The 14972-nt window shown below is 42.0% G+C and overlaps 3 protein-coding genes across 7 annotated transcripts; 2 read left to right on the top strand and 1 right to left on the bottom strand.

Moving 5' to 3' along the window:
• Positions 1 to 206: 206 nt before the first annotated feature.
• LOC131108752 (heterogeneous nuclear ribonucleoprotein U-like protein 2) lies at positions 207 to 11026 on the top strand. Of its 2 annotated transcripts, XM_078788417.1 has the most exons (13): positions 207 to 1083; positions 1747 to 1826; positions 1908 to 2153; positions 3296 to 3408; positions 3489 to 3755; positions 3819 to 3941; positions 4014 to 4115; positions 4981 to 5149; positions 5239 to 5466; positions 5599 to 5651; positions 5719 to 7941; positions 8013 to 8184; positions 10941 to 11026. In XM_078788417.1, the coding sequence occupies exons 1-11, from the start codon at positions 596 to 598 to the stop codon at positions 5779 to 5781; spliced, it is 1932 nt and encodes a 643-aa protein (XP_078644543.1). In that variant the 5' UTR covers positions 207 to 595; the 3' UTR covers positions 5782 to 7941; positions 8013 to 8184; positions 10941 to 11026. The 2 variants fall into 2 exon arrangements, with proteins under 2 accessions (XP_078644543.1, XP_057916022.2); XM_058060039.2 differs by having other exon boundaries at positions 3489 to 3941.
• On the bottom strand, positions 5975 to 10232 carry nudt22 (nudix (nucleoside diphosphate linked moiety X)-type motif 22). Of its 4 annotated transcripts, none has more exons than XM_078788420.1 (8): positions 9115 to 9442; positions 8966 to 9010; positions 8250 to 8349; positions 7732 to 8182; positions 7554 to 7667; positions 7393 to 7490; positions 6339 to 6432; positions 5975 to 6257 (listed from the first exon to the last, which is right to left on the bottom strand). In XM_078788420.1, exons 3-8 carry the CDS (start codon positions 8333 to 8335, stop codon positions 6117 to 6119), a joined length of 984 nt encoding a protein of 327 aa, XP_078644546.1. In that variant the 5' UTR covers positions 8336 to 8349; positions 8966 to 9010; positions 9115 to 9442; the 3' UTR covers positions 5975 to 6116. The 4 variants fall into 4 exon arrangements, with proteins under 4 accessions (XP_078644546.1, XP_078644545.1, XP_057916068.2 ...); XM_078788419.1 differs by lacking the exon at positions 9115 to 9442 and adding an exon at positions 10163 to 10232 and having other exon boundaries at positions 5976 to 6257; positions 8250 to 8356; XM_058060085.2 differs by lacking the exon at positions 9115 to 9442 and adding an exon at positions 9954 to 10152 and having other exon boundaries at positions 5976 to 6257; positions 8250 to 8356.
• A 106-nt stretch (positions 11027 to 11132) lies between the features above and the next one.
• On the top strand, positions 11133 to 14387 carry dnajc4 (DnaJ (Hsp40) homolog, subfamily C, member 4). The gene is made up of 6 exons (XM_078788631.1): positions 11133 to 11224; positions 11896 to 11986; positions 12117 to 12295; positions 12615 to 12785; positions 13294 to 13380; positions 14294 to 14387. The coding sequence occupies exons 1-6, from the start codon at positions 11133 to 11135 to the stop codon at positions 14385 to 14387; spliced, it is 714 nt and encodes a 237-aa protein (XP_078644757.1).
• Positions 14388 to 14972: the final 585 nt, after the last annotated feature.

The following is a 14972-nucleotide window of genomic DNA, read 5'->3' as shown; positions in this document are numbered from 1 at the left end:
ATATGAGAAGAAAATAAAACAAAATAGTATGGTAATTTTTGGAAAATTAAAGTAGACATAAATCAAGACAAAAAATAAGAAAATACCTTCAAAATATGAGGAAAAAGTCATTTTAGCAGTATACAAATATTAAAAAAATATATATTTTTAATCGCAACGTAATGACAAAAAAAAGTTGTAATTTCTGAAAAACTACATATGGGGAAAAACATATTGGTATAAAGTCAAAATATTATTTGAATAAATAATGATATAACAAGAATAACATTTATAAGAAAGTTGAAATAGTGGGGAAATAAAAAAAATAACAGCAGCAAAAAGTCGAGATATTAAGAGAAAAAGTAGAAGTTGTGAGGAAAAAATGCTGCAATTTTAAGAGAATAAACTCGTAATATCAGGAAATATGCAATTCTTTTAGCATAGTGTTGAAATATTAGAAAACAATGTAGGTTATAATCAATGCTATATTCTCCGATACGGTAGGTGGCGGTATGTGCCTTTAAGTCACGGTTGCAGCCCGTCTTTAAACCAAAGAAGAAGAAAAAAGCGGCTAACCAATCAGAAAACAGGGCTCCATATTGAACTGTTGTTTTTGATGCGAAAACGGCACCTTTTTCCTCAATTTCGCTTAATATTTGTCGTGATAGAACTTGACCACGTCCACTGTGTAACAGTAAGAATGAAACTAGCGGACATTAAGAAGCTAAAAGTAGCAGAACTCCGGTCCAGGCTTGAAAAAGCTGGTTTGGACCACAGGGGACTGAAGACTGAGCTGGTAGGCAGGCTGTGGTCGTCGCTGGATCACCGCCAAAACGCAGACGAAGACGTCCAACGTCAAGACGACGGAGCGACGATTTTAACAGTTTTGACGGAGGGGGCGGCTTCGTCTCCCCCTGTCGATCCAGACCAAACCGCCAGAAAGTATTCCGACTCCGCGACACAGACCGAAAGTGAAGCGCAGAGTCCTTTAACCGACTCTGTTCAGGATGACAACCAAGTCGAGAGGGTCGAACCGGAGCCACCACAGACGGACGACAGAGGTCGGGCTTTCTACGAGTTTAAAGAGGAGATACGATATAAAAGGTTAGGGGGAATAACTAACTTTAAAACTAAAAGATACCGTGACTGTTTTAAACATGTTTGTGATGCATTTTGCTTTAAATGAGCAACCGTCGAAGTCAACGTAAAGCGAGAGCAAGTGTCGTAAACGCGGAAGTCAGATTCCGGGGGCATTTTCCGCCAATTTGGTGTGTTGAACGAATATGAGTGACATTTGCCAGATGAGATTCGTTTTTAAAACACTTTAGAACTATCTATGCTCCTAAAATTAGCCTAAAATGCCATACACTCATACAGATAAACACAGATAAAGTGCACTTTTGTTTTTTGGAATTTTGCCCACCATCCACAATCTTTATGTGAGACATGTACACACGTCTTTCTCTTATTTATGCCTTCTAAAGATATAAAACAGGTAAAACAAAAAATTAGGCAGCTAATTCATGCATGTAATGGAACCTATTCTGCCTAGAAAATCTGCTATGAAAACACTTCCAAAACCGTCCAATGAGGTTTTATGGTTTTATATCCATGCTATACATAGGTCACTTCCTGAATTAGTCCCGGGGCCACACAGTGGCAACAGGAAATGGAATACACAAGCCCTCTGACGTACATGGGTGTCCCTTTTAAGGAGTATATCACACTTTTTGAAGATGTCAGTGTTGTATTCTCTCCGTCAACCAGAGCCAAGCCACCACAAGCGCCCCCGGGGAGAGACGAGACACATCGGGTTGAAGTTGAAGACGCAGTCAGACTCGATTCACGTGAGCATTTTAACACTTCTCGCATGTTTTTATGACATCATCTTATTCAATAATGGTTTTTTTTGTGTGTTTTTAACTCAGACGACAGTCATCTTCATTTTGAGGTCGGGCCAGACGGCGCCTGCGGTCAGCCCCGCTTCTGGGACAGATTCCCCCTGCTGTGGTCAGGCTGCAGGCTCACCCACGGGGTGTCCCAAGGCAGCGTGGGCTTCGAGGCCAGACTGGATAGGAGGTTGATCAGCAACAACGCGGTGGGCGGCGTGGAAAGCGGCGAGTCCTACGGCATGCGAATAGGCTGGTCCTTGGCCCAAACATCACTGCTACTAGGTAAGATGTTGGTGTCAGATGTGCATTTACACCATTGGTAGGAGTCCAACCCCCCTCCCCCCAAAAAAAAATATATATATAATGCACAGAATGCCTGGAGGTTGATTCTGTCAGGAAAGTTGTTGTTTCATTTGTAAATAAAGGAAGTTATGGATCCCTGCTGTAAAGTGATGTCACCGCCTTTGCAGTCCCCTTAACCATAATACCTGAAGTAATTACGCCGCCAATATTCCACAAAGGGCCATCACTGGGTCCGGATCTGGACCAACATCCGCCATGATGGCTAGCTTATACGTGTCATGTCTACTGGCGAAAAGATAGTGGTTTCATGTGATTTCTGAGATTATTTAAAATGACTAAAGTGGATCATAGTTAGCAAATATTCATTCATTTTCTACAGCTTGTGCTGGAGCCTGTCCCAGGTGTCTGATTATTAAATAAATACGTTAAAATGTACAGTACAACTGGTTAAAAAGATAAAAGTGAGACATCTTCTCCAAAAACAATCCTTTTCAGTAACAACAAGAGTGAGTGCTCTTCTCGCTACTAGTCTTGGACGTTTTTTTCCCTCTCTCTGTGAAGCACAAGCTAGCAACGGCAGAAATGAAGTTCGAAAAGCTCATAAACAAGCTGTGTTTGTTCTAAAACATTTCGTTTTTTGTGAGTATCTGTGTAAAAAGCAGTAAAAATAGCGAGCTTAAATGTTTCTGAATTCTGAATTTGAATGCGTTTGTAGCTGCGGCGTAGCTGTTAGCTAGCTTTTGTTTTGGCTAGCTACTTGTGGTTAGCTTATTTAATGTACATTTATAGATAGCAATTGTGTTCTCTGTGTGCTACAATTACCACACGCATACATTCATGACAAAGAAAGCAAGAAAAGTAAGCCTTGTGTACGGAGTTTCCTTTATTTATTTCGTTGGCTGTCTAGCAGCATATAGTCAGATGGTGTGTATTTGTATTTTACTTAATGTTGCCATTTTTATGCTTGAAAATGCTTAATTTGGTAAAAAAAAAAAATAGCAAAATTTTCTTAAATATGGGTCCTTTGCTAATTTGTGCATTTTTGAAACACAGTGATAGAATGAGGGACGGCTATCCATCATCTTTTGTTATTTCTTTGCTTTTCCCCACCTGGCGTCTAGGTGAAGAAGCCTTTTCTTTCGCTTATGACGGACGAGCAAGAAAAGTGAGCGGCGGAGTGGAAGACGACTATGGAGAGACGTTTTCCCAGGGCGATATCATTGGCTGCTATGCTGTGAATTACTTTTTTCCCCCTTCTGAATCTTCATTTCAAGTGAATTTGCACTAATCGTCAGCATTCCCACCCCCACACAGGCTTTCTCCACAAATGGAAGCGTTCAGCTCTCCTTCCATAAAAACGGTCGTTTCATGGGCGTGGCTTTTTCCCTTGACGCATCAGTGCTTCAAGGCCGCGCCCTGTACCCTCACGTCCTCTGCAAGAACTGTTCTGTCCACTTCTTGTTGGACCCCACAGCTCCTCCGTGGTACAGCGGACCTCCCGGCTTCACCCCGCTGGTGGGGCTCCCTGCCGGGCTGAGGCTTCGCAACACATTGGGCCCAGAATCCGTAGCGCAGTGTGAGGTTGGTTGTTATTTGAAGGCAAAGCCTCTTCCTATATCATTGGAGCTTCTACTGCGTCCACAGGTGGTGTTGATGGTGGGCCTCCCGGCTTCTGGGAAGAGCCACTGGGCTAAAGCTCACATGCGGCGCCATCCAGAGAAACAATACAAGCTGCTGGGCACGGAGGAGCTGTTGGCTTGCATGATGGTCGGTACAAAATCATCACACTGCATCATCACCACGTCCATACATGTCAAATGTCTGTGGGCGGTCTTTTAGAGAGAAGGAGCCAGGGAGCGCCGGCTGCAGCAGGCGGCTCGGTGTCTGACTGAATTAATCCAAAGAGCCGCTCACACGCCAGGCAACTACATCCTGGACCAGGTAATGTTTCGCTTGTCAACGCGGGTGCCGGAGTGTTCAAGGTCTAACCTTTCTGCTTTATAAGATTTAATTACAGCCGTCATTTTTTGAGAAAACATTTAAATTAATTAGTATTTTAGCCTGTTTCCAATCTTTTCCAAAAGGTTTTACCTTTTAATAATTGCTCAGCTTTTTTTATTTACATTTATCTGCCTTCTCATTAATTTTTATTTTTGTTTATTATATATATATATTTTTTTCTTTGTATATTTTTGTATTATAAATAAAATTTATTTAAGGATAAGCAGTAGAAAATGAATGAATTGTAGAAATGTATTTGTTATTATATATTGTACATGTATATTAATTCAGGAGTGTTCAAGGTCTAACCTTTCTGCTTCATGAGATTTAATTACAGCCGTCATTTTTTGAGAAAACATTTAAATTAATTAGTTTATAATTGTTCAGCTGATTTCACTTCTTTTTGTTATACAAAACTTAGTATTTACATTTATTTACCTTCTCATTAATTTTTACTTTTGTTTATTTGATATATATATTTTTTCTTTGTATATTATTTTTGTATTATAAATAAAATTTATTTAAGGATAAGCAGTAGAAAATTAATGAATGTATGAATTGATGATTATATATTGTTGTACTAGTATATTAATTCATTTAATACCAAAGACGTAGTTACGTGTTTATGAACTCAAACAATTCGTCCCATCAACATATTTATGTTTTTGGCACAAGAGGGTACAGAGGCGATGACCCATCAAATAATTTGACTTCAGGGCAATTTTTAAGCCGTCCACTAGGTGGCAGAAGTGCATTTGATAAGTACTGGTGCTCACTGCCGGGGGGAAATGTTTCTTTCCTCCAGTGCAACATCCTCTTCTCCGCACAGCGTTACAAGCTGCAACTGTTTGCCGACTTCAGGCATCGCTCGGTGGTGGTTGTTTTTCCCTCAGCGGCCGAGTGGAAAAGACGCCTGTCGGAACATCAGAAGAGCGGGGAAAAAATCCCTGAGATCGCCCTGCTCAAACTCCAAGGTGGGTGACATGTTCCCAACACGGATACAAAGGCAAGGAGAAGGCCGCTCGACGCAAATTCAAGTCCGTCTTTCACCTGTGATGTCCAGTCAGCTGCAGTCTTCCGGAGCAGCACGGCCAACTTCCGGACGAGCTGCAGTACGCCGAGCTGCCTCAGGAAGCGGCGGGGCCGCTGCTGCAGGAGTACAAAGACCAGGCCCGACGGCTTTTGCCCCCTGTTCCAAAAACAGAGAAGAAGAAGAGATACCTGCAGAAGAAAAGACCCCGCCCACATGGGCCTCTGCCACCTCATTGGATCAGGGGGAGTGGCTTAAAGGGTACATACGCTACATCGACATGTTGACTGCAGTTTTATTCCCTTTTAGTGTCACTTCCTGTCGGTGTAATGGCCAAGCATCCTGTTTTTTGTCCGTATGGGGTTTATGTTGTTATGAATATTTTTCTTCCAGGGTGGAATGGCACAAGTCCACACATGCAGGCTTGGAGCCCACAGCCCAGATATGTGAGTATAGATTAGCTTAGCATCGGTTCAATACACCCTATTGATTATATCTTATCTTTCATTTCAGTGGAACACTGTCTATTATGACCAAGCCATGTGCTACAACAGTGGATATGAGAACTTCTGGTGAAGAAAAAAAGTGCATTGAGGTTGTATCGATTAATTATCAGGGAATTAAGACATCATAGCCATAAATCCAACAACATTAAAAATAGCTCAGATAAGCAATGATTTAAAAAAAAAAAAGTCTCCAATAGGGTGAGATTACCCTTACTATGCGGGTGAGCATCTCTGGTTCAGTGTTGACTTCACAAACTGTCTAAAAGTGCAATTTTTAAATATTTTTTATTGAAAATACTTTAATAGATAAACTGTACAGTTTGGAATAACGAGTCTGCTTTATAGCGCTCTTGACAGGAGTAATAAAGCTCAGTCGTATATTACAGCAGAGCTTGCCATCCTTGCCTAATGTGATCTCTGAGCATCGCTTTCTTCGCCTCTCGTTTCCACGTCAGGCTTCACTCTTTGGTAAAGCAGCACCGCCCCTTTGGCGGAAGGACACAGCTCCGACCACAGAGGGCTGCCCCTGTCCAGGCCCAACACCTCCTGTCGGGAATTTTTCTTTACGTTATCATTTTTCCGTTTGTGCCGAACATGGAAACAAACACGCGGGTCAACGTTTCTCACCACTTTGTTGAGGAAGACGATGTCGGTGGACTCGCTGGCCTCGGCTCCTCCTTTCCAGTACAGCGCTTTGACTTCAGCTGATGACAGTGAACAACTGAGGGACGCAAACGACAGCTTTAGGGGCGATGCACACGGGAACGTGTATGCCCTGAAAAACTGGTAAAATCTGAAAACGTAGGCAATACTGAAACTTTATATTATTTCCACATTTGATATTATTTTACCCTGTTTCCTCATGTTGTATATATTATCTTGGCTTCACTGCTACCAGCCTGAATTTTACTCAGTATCAGATCAGACAAAATCAGTAGTATCCCACATCACTACTGTAGGGACTCAAGCTGGCAGGCTAACCAGTTAGCCTCAGCGTTAAACCTCACAAAGCCAAAAACATACCACTTCCACACAGAATGGGAGGATAACTTTTTTTTCCCCACTCAAAATATGTGGGACATGCCGTGGCTGACTTCATGCAGAGTTAAGGTAACGTCATGTAAGCTAATGTAATGGTTTAATTTCAGTTGAACATGCATCAGATTCCAATTGGGTGCATCCCATAATCAGTTCCCAGTTCCACATGTCCAAAAGGAGTAGGAAGAAGCAAAGCTTATTAAATCCTACCCCTCCATCTGGTACTTTTACAATCAGTAACTGTTACATTTGTTCACTTCCTGCTTTCCATAATACAGTTTAAGGTTTTCTTTTTTTTTTAAATAATGTATATAATATATAATGTGATATGACCATATGTCTCAATGCTAGTATGTCATTACTGCCACCTAGTGGCCACAATACTGTATATCACTTGTAATTACATACTACGTTTTGACTAGTAATAGACCATAGTTCAAGTAATTTCTGTGAAAAACGCAAGGAAGCTATAATTTAACTACGATGCCTCAAGGGATGACCGTATGTATTTTTAGCAACACTGACCTAATTGACCTAATTTGGTCACGCTTATTGACGTGCCATTGTCAGCCATGTTTTTCGGCAGCTCCAAAATGGGAATGTGCGACTTCCCAATCCCAAGAATTGTCAAAGCCAGACAAACCTGACGTAGAACTCAGCACTCGGTCTCCCGGCGCTGGTGTGATTCAGAGCGACGCCCATCAGCAGTGGCTCTCCGAGGGAGCTCAGAGGGACGTTCACCTGGAGATAACGTGTTTAGTAAACACTCTCACTTCTACTACTGACCAGTTAACGAGGGCCCACCTCATCTCTAATCTCAGCACACACAGATAAGAAAAGCTCAGAGACTACAGCTTCGGGACTCTTCTCCAGCAGGTTCATGGTGATGGTCTCCTCACCCAGACTCTCACACACCAGCTGAGGATGACCAGAATGCCGTTTAGGTAACACCGATGCATGAATCACGACCACAAAATGTTACCTTTGGTTCTGGGTGACCACCAGGAATGTCCAGCTTCTCGCCCGCCTCGGCGACCTTCTGACTGCGCCTGATCAACACCACCCGTTTGTCACCCGTGCACATGATGGCGCCCACGCCCAACGGTTGGGCCAGCAGGGCATCGCTGCTACCAAAGTCCGCCTTACCGCGTCGACGGAGGTCTGCCACCGCCGAGGACCAGTTGGTCCCCAGGTAGTCCTTGTAGGAGGTGAGTCCAACTCTCAGCGTGAGCAGCGGCACCTCAAGCGTCTCCTTGTCTGTAGAGCCTCGGCGTGACTGACGGCAACGCGAGAGCTCCGTGACAGGCGAAGCCAAGTGGAAAGAGTGCAGCCTGAATTTGGCGCCGTTGAAAAGCCACGGCTCCTTGGACACCCGTGCCGCCCAGACCTCTGCGATGTGACGTTCAAGAGCTGCGTCCGTCTGACGATTATACCTGTAAGTCCACATTTAAGCACCTCGCTCACACGCTGTAAATATGCCGCCGACACGGATAATCCCACCTTTCGGAGAGCTCCACCCGCACTTGGGATTGACGCAGCCCTCGCCAGGTTTCACAGTGCAGCAGCAAGGACACTTCAGGGTCCATCCTCGGAGGTGTTCCTAATTACTGACACGGAAAATATGCAATGGTTGTTCATAATGTCCAAAACGTAAGAGGCCAAGAGGTCCAAAGAGCACATTTATAGCTATTATATGTGTTATCACGCATTCTATGACATCATTTTACAATATGCTAAACTTTATTATCAAACGCAAGGCAGTGGAAATTAGCTGGGAGTCTGCAGCCGATGAAGGCCAGTAGCCGATCTGTAGTCTACCCAGTCAACAAAAACCAGTGGCTGACCTGTAGCCAACCCGGTCTATGACGGTTAGAAGCCTGCCTTGTCAACGAAGGCCTGAATCCGACCCGTAGTCTACCCGGTTGTCAAAGGCCAGGCGTAGGTATGAATGAGTGTGAATGGTTGTTTGTCTATATGTGCCCTGTGATTGGCTGGCCCACCAGTCCAGGGTGTACCCCGCCTCTCGCCCGAAAACAGCTGGGATAGGCTCCAGCACCCCCTCATGAGGATGAAGCGGTATAGAAAATGAATGAATGGCTCTATTCTTGCACGGAGGTAAATAATATGACATCAAACGCAACACAATTATGGACAAACTCCAACTTTTCAATTGTTAATTTCCGTAGCTTGCAAACAAAATGATATATTTCGCTTACCTGTATGGAGTGTGTATACTTGCTCTCTCTTCCGCAAGTGGCAACCTGGGTACAACCCAAAAAAAAAAAACAGGAGAGAAGAGGAAGTTAATATTTTTAGCTAAATAACTCCCCAAATTCGTCGTTTGTGAACAAAAATGTAGTAATACACTTTTGCGTCGTTGGCTCAATTTCAATCCGGGGTCTGCATCCTACCAGGCCAGTAGCCTAACCCGGTCTACGGATGCCAGACATTCTCAGGCTCCCAATCCAGCGGCCAATCAGCCCTGTGAATTCAGATGGTCTAACCGGCCTCGCACTTCCTGGTTGGGTCACATTGTCTCAAATTTACCCTGACGTCATGACAGAATGATATCAGCCTTCAATCGCAACCGTAGAGTAAGAAAGTATCATAACTGCAGTGAAGGCGAGCAAGGTTATTTGTTTTTTATGTAAGTTTTACGGGAAAGAGAATCTCTCTGAAGATAAACCTAATAGATTAAAGAGTAGTAGTATTAATAACAATGTAGCATCCTGCACTGCATCAAGCTGGAGGGCATGTGAAATAATGATGAGGTGCAGGAAGCCAAAGAGGAGGAGAACATCCTTCATATTCCTCAATCTTTGCAATCATCATAAAGAAGATGAAAACCACAAGCGCAATAGTTTCATATGTATTCGTTAACGTTCTTTACTCGTACATATTATTTATAGTTGCTTTACTGTATGTGCATTTCCTCCATTTCCACGAAAGACGGAAGCAAGACAAATGTAAACACAAGAACGTTCATAAAAGCTAACACACATAATTTTCCATTAAAACATAATGACTATCTTGTTATGTTCATAATATGAAGTGTTAGGTCATTAAATACCGGCAGTAACATCACAATCAAACATTTCCACTTGTGAATAATGTATGATATTTAAACGCCACTCTACTAACACAAATAAATCATTACTTACGGTTTACAAAGAAACGAATACTTGTTCATTCATCGATACTTACGCTTGATTCCGTGAGCTTTGCACCGTAATGTTGACTTTTTTAAGGGCTAGACGGAAGCGCGCAAAGAATGCTGGGATATGATGGGCTACGAAGGTTGGTTGGGATGCAGACTTTTTCCTCAATGGAGAAGGAGGACGCATTTGGGGGAGCCTTCGCGCAGCATGATGACGTCATGTGAACCTCCAAATGTACATTTTTAGGATGCATACCCCGGATTCAAACACACTGGTGTCTTTTCCCCTAGGGTCCTCGAGCAAGTCCAGTTACAGGAAGCGACGTCATTGGTTGGCATCACACGTGACCTTAGAAATCTTAAATACGACGAGAAATGTTCACATTTGTCAATAGATGTCGATTTATTGCAAATCAAGTGACCAGTGTCCCAAAACATACACGTGCCAAGCATTTACGTCAATACACCGATTTTCAATACTGTTTTCTGTCATAATAAAGTATAATATGTATAATATGTATGTATAAGTCGTTTATTTTGAAGGTGTCGTATTTCTATTTCCGGTGTGAGAGTCGTGCATTGACGGAGTTAACTGCACTGAAATGTGTTATGAAACCCTGTCATGCTGGTATGTCAGTTTTCTGCTTTCTGTCCACAATACCGCCATTTGTAAGGAGTACACGCAAATTAATTTGATGTTTTTTTGCCGTGTTTATAACTCGTTGTTAGCAACTTGTTTGTTTAGATTGTTGCGGTGACAGGCGATGCTAACAGTGCCTGATGCTAACTCCGGCTAGCATTGTGTATGTTTGTTGTTGTATAATGTAGTGTTGTACAGCGTGTATCTATGCTGTAAGATAATTTTAGGGGGATTCTGCTGCCACGCAATGATAAAAGTCACTTTTAAACGCGGTACCATTCTTGTTTACATAGTTTCAACGTCCAGCGAATAACCATTTAGCCCACATTATGACACATAATGATTTTACAATGTCAAAATGACGTTATTGCTGTGTCGCCCTTCTAAATAACAGTGTCACCCTTGTTATGGTGCTCAGACAAGTCAGGGTGCGGTGGTAGTATTTGTTGACAACACCATTGTGCCCTCTTCATGCAACTACAGAAACAAGGTAACCAAAATGGCATCTTCTTGGTAATACAGTTACACAGCTGTAATTGACACATGCCTTCTCTTCAAAGGAAGAGCTGCCGGGCATCTTATAACCATGCAGTTGGAGGCGCAGCTTCGTCTCTGCCAGAGTTGCCTGTGGTGCTGCAAGAGTGGACTGCGCCTGTTTTCCCAGAACATTGCACAAAGGTAACATCTATAAATATACTAGCACTCCACCTGTTTGGTCAGCTTTGCCCTTGCCTTCAAACCACCGTGTTGAACCGACACTGATGCAAGAGACAAAAGGCACCTGACTAAGGCATAAGTCACAATCCTATTACACGCTTTAACAATGTGACTTTTCCAGTTCCAAACCACAAACGATATTTAATTACATGAGGGCTGCACTTTTTAAGGACCTTTTAAATAAATATAAAGGCAAAACATTTTGCAATTTGCATTGCACAGCAGCAAGAGTACATAATCAGTTAAACAGTACAAAATACACAATATAGAAAAATAAACAATATAAAAAACCCAAGATTAACAACAGTTTTACCCACTTATATACAAATACAGTATGCATATACTATGAAACGAGATTAAATATATGACCAGTCTCTTGCTGGTGAGTTAATATGAGGCATTATAGAAATATTTCACATAGAACTTAATATATTGCATTTAGAGCCCATTATTGCAGATGAATGATATTATTGTCAAGAATACTTTGAGACCATTTTTTTCATTAATGTAATGATAACACTCTATATGGCACAATAATATGAGTATAATATCCAAAGCAATCAACTTAAATTGCTCATTTGTGGTAAGTAATAACATTATCTACTTGGCTGTGTTTTTTTGTTTCATGGCAGAAAAGCTGCAAACCACTACGACCTGCTGGGAGTCAAATGTGATGCCACCTTGGATGAAATCAAAAATGCATTTTTTCACAAATCCAAAAAGGTAATCATCGGGTGTAATAATACAATATCAGACCACACGAGCCTTTTTCACACCCGAGCAGAGATGTATGTTAGAGATATCCTGATCTGTCTTAGACTGGACTGACCCGTTCCATCGTGTGCCACCACAGCTACACCCAGATAGTGACCCGTCAAACCCAGCCCTGCACAGCCAGTTTGTGCAGCTGAACGAGGCCTACCGTGTGCTGAGCAAGGAGACCAGCAGGAAGGAGTACGACTTCAAAATCAGACATCCCTACAGAGGAGGAGGAGGACAGGCCTTCCGATCAGCATCCAGTCAGGGAACCAGGTGATGATGCATTTGAAGGCCTTTGATTGCAGAAAAATAACAATTGATTCTCTGTAGTGTATGTAAATATGGACGCATTAATTTAGCAACATCTCCACATAGCCGGCATAGGAAAAAAAAGGAAAAAAAAGGAGGCGGCTAAGTAATGCATTTAATGGGACACATCTATTCCACAGAGAAAACCTGCTCCAACAAGGTTTCCTGTTTTTCCATCCATGCTGGTTGCATTGATTTTTTAACAATATTAATAACAATGTCGCTGTAGATCGGTTCATATGCAGCTCACATGATGTACACCCCCCTCCCTCCCCTTCCCCAGCAGCACGCCGGCGGAGGACAACATGCGTTACTGGGAGCAAGTGTACCAGTCTCACAGCCAGGAGATGTCGGCAGAGGAGAGGGAGCGGCAGCGGAGGAGGAACTTCCGCCTGATGGGCTACTGCCTGCTCACCATGGTGCTCAGCGTCGGCGTGCACTTCGTCTTCTTCAGGTGGCCTTTCCTGCGTTATTTTATTCACCGCTTTTGGACCACTTTGACGAGTTTATGACACCAGAGAAAGAAATGAAAAGTACCAGGCAAGGGGTTACTTTTTGTTTTGTTTTGTTTTATTATTCAAACAATCTTTGAGGTTTGTCGCGTCATGCAATAAGAACACATTTCATTTAAATAAGTAAATTAGATTGACTCTTTACGACCTCTAAATTAGTGCTTCCGTTTGTGGTGGCTGAGTTAATGAGCCACCATATCCAGCAGAGGGCGCTGTGGTGACAAAAACCAGCAGGCATCCATGTGTAGTGTGCTTTTCTGCCCCCTACAGGCCTGACGTGGAACAGCATAGCTTGGTACCAAATGTTTTTTTTTCAGTCAAACAGCTTTGGAAGTAGGATGCAGCCATCCTCCCTGCCTGGTTTATTGACATCTTAGCACGGATGGCTGGGATTGGTTGAAGTTCTCCTTGGAGGAGTGTGTCACTTGTCATGTGTCCTTCTGCTTGCAGAAAGCTGGAAGAGGTCCACACGAGCTACATGGACGAAAAGGATCGTGTCATCGCCGAAATATACAACGAGTCCAAAGAGAGGGCCAGGTGGGTGGGGCACTCTTTTTTAAAAAAAAAATCAGCTTGTGTTACTACGATAAAGTCATCCCTCCATTATCACGGTTCATTGGTTCCAGACCCGACCATGATAAGTGAATTTCCATTATTGTGTAACGGCTTATGTTTGCATCATTTATTCATTCATTTTCTATCATTTATCCTCACGAGGGTCGCGGGCTTGCTGGAGCCTATCCCAGCAGTCTTTGGGCGAGGGGCGGGGTCCACCCTGGACTGGTGGCCAGCCAATCACAGGGCACAAATAGACAAACAACCATTCACACTCACATTCATACCTATGGACAATTAACCTAGCATATTTTGATATTTTTTTTTATCTCAGAATTATTATTATGACTTTTAATTTCTTTTACACTTTTTTTTCTCATAATTGTGACTTTTTATCTCCTAATTTTGACGTTTTTATCTCAGATTTTGGACTTTTTTATCTCATAATTTCAACTTCATAAATATGACTTTCTAACTAAAAGAAAACTTGTCTTCTAATGTAGTGATTTTGTGATTGTGCCTGTTGCGAGGTCATTAAATCTGCAATAAAGGTCGGTTGTTTTGGCCCTCAAGCCTGGTGCTGGTCTCACCCAACAATTAGTGACACCTAGCGGCCGATGTCGAGTACTACACTCACAAATGATAATGGCTTACTGTATATTTGCGTATTTGAGTTCATGTAGCCATTTTTATGCTTTAATGTAAATAATTTAAATGTTTAATTTAGGCTTAATTGGCTTTTTGCCTGATTGTAGACTGTACCCTGCAACAAAACAGCATGATTTATGAATTAATCCATGTTTTTGAGTCAAATCCCTCAAATGTTGCGGACTTGAGACTTGGACTTGGACTTGGACAGTCCCTTTTTGCTCCTGACTCGTTTCTGTCTTTACAGGGTCAACGGTTTTAAGAAGCAGACAGAAATCCTGCGACAGAAACATGCAGAGTTTTTGGAGAAATACAAAATCCCCAGCACTCGAGAGAAGTAGGAGATTATGAAAGGTGTTTGGAAGCAGAGACACACACACACAAAAACATACTGTACATACATACTGTACATACATACTGTACATACATACTGTACATACATACTGTACATGCTACATTCTGCTCTCATACACAACTGGACTGGAGGAACGTGTAGAACGTCTTTCAAATGCCTTGAATGAAGAATAAGGATGATGGAAAAAAAAATCATTTTGACATGTGCATCATTAAAATCCTTATGTCTTGATTACAGTACATAGTAGTACATAGTACAGTACAGTAGGTCAACATACCTGATTTTTATTTTTCTCCAATTTTATTAGAATGAAAAGACCAATACTAAATCAGAATTAGTGTATGTCGCCACATGACACATGTCTTTTCATATCGCTTAATTATAACTTTCCTATCTCAGAATTATTAGCATTTATTTCATTGAATACGTTAATTATCACAGTGTTGTTTTATCACATCATTTTGATGTCTTATATAATAATGACTTATATTGTCTTATTATTTCAAACTTTATCTCATAATTATGACTTATAATTTTGACTTATCTCATAGTTATGACCTTTTATGTCATA

This window comes from Doryrhamphus excisus, linkage group LG23 (assembly GCF_037039965.1).
Source record: "Doryrhamphus excisus strain RoL-2023G ecotype Guam linkage group LG23, RoL_Dexc_Guam_v1.1, whole genome shotgun sequence".
Classification (NCBI taxonomy): Eukaryota; Metazoa; Chordata; class Actinopteri; order Syngnathiformes; family Syngnathidae; genus Doryrhamphus; species Doryrhamphus excisus.
This window is presented reverse-complemented; position numbering and strand designations above follow the sequence as displayed.

Bases quoted from the DNA above. Each gene is read 5' to 3' on its own strand.
- LOC131108752 (XM_058060039.2), top strand. From the start codon at position 596: ATGCGAAAACGGCACCTTTTTCCTCAATTTCGCTTAATATTTGTCGTG. The intron at 1,827-1,907 runs GTGAGCATTTTA...TTTTTAACTCAG, and splicing joins CGCAGTCAGACTCGATTCAC to ACGACAGTCATCTTCATTTT. The intron at 5,467-5,598 runs GTACATACGCTA...TTTTTCTTCCAG, and splicing joins CAGGGGGAGTGGCTTAAAGG to GGTGGAATGGCACAAGTCCA.
- nudt22 (XM_078788419.1), bottom strand. From the start codon at position 8,335: ATGGACCCTGAAGTGTCCTTGCTGCTGCACTGTGAAACCTGGCGAGGG. The intron at 7,491-7,553 runs GTGGGCCCTCGT...CGTTATCTCCAG, and splicing joins GTGCTGAGATTAGAGATGAG to GTGAACGTCCCTCTGAGCTC. The intron at 6,258-6,338 runs GTGAGAAACGTT...AATTCCCGACAG, and splicing joins TCGTCTTCCTCAACAAAGTG to GAGGTGTTGGGCCTGGACAG.
- dnajc4 (XM_078788631.1), top strand. From the start codon at position 11,133: ATGCAGTTGGAGGCGCAGCTTCGTCTCTGCCAGAGTTGCCTGTGGTGC. The intron at 12,296-12,614 runs GTGATGATGCAT...CCCCTTCCCCAG, and splicing joins GCATCCAGTCAGGGAACCAG to CAGCACGCCGGCGGAGGACA. The intron at 12,786-13,293 runs GTGGCCTTTCCT...TTCTGCTTGCAG, and splicing joins GTGCACTTCGTCTTCTTCAG to AAAGCTGGAAGAGGTCCACA.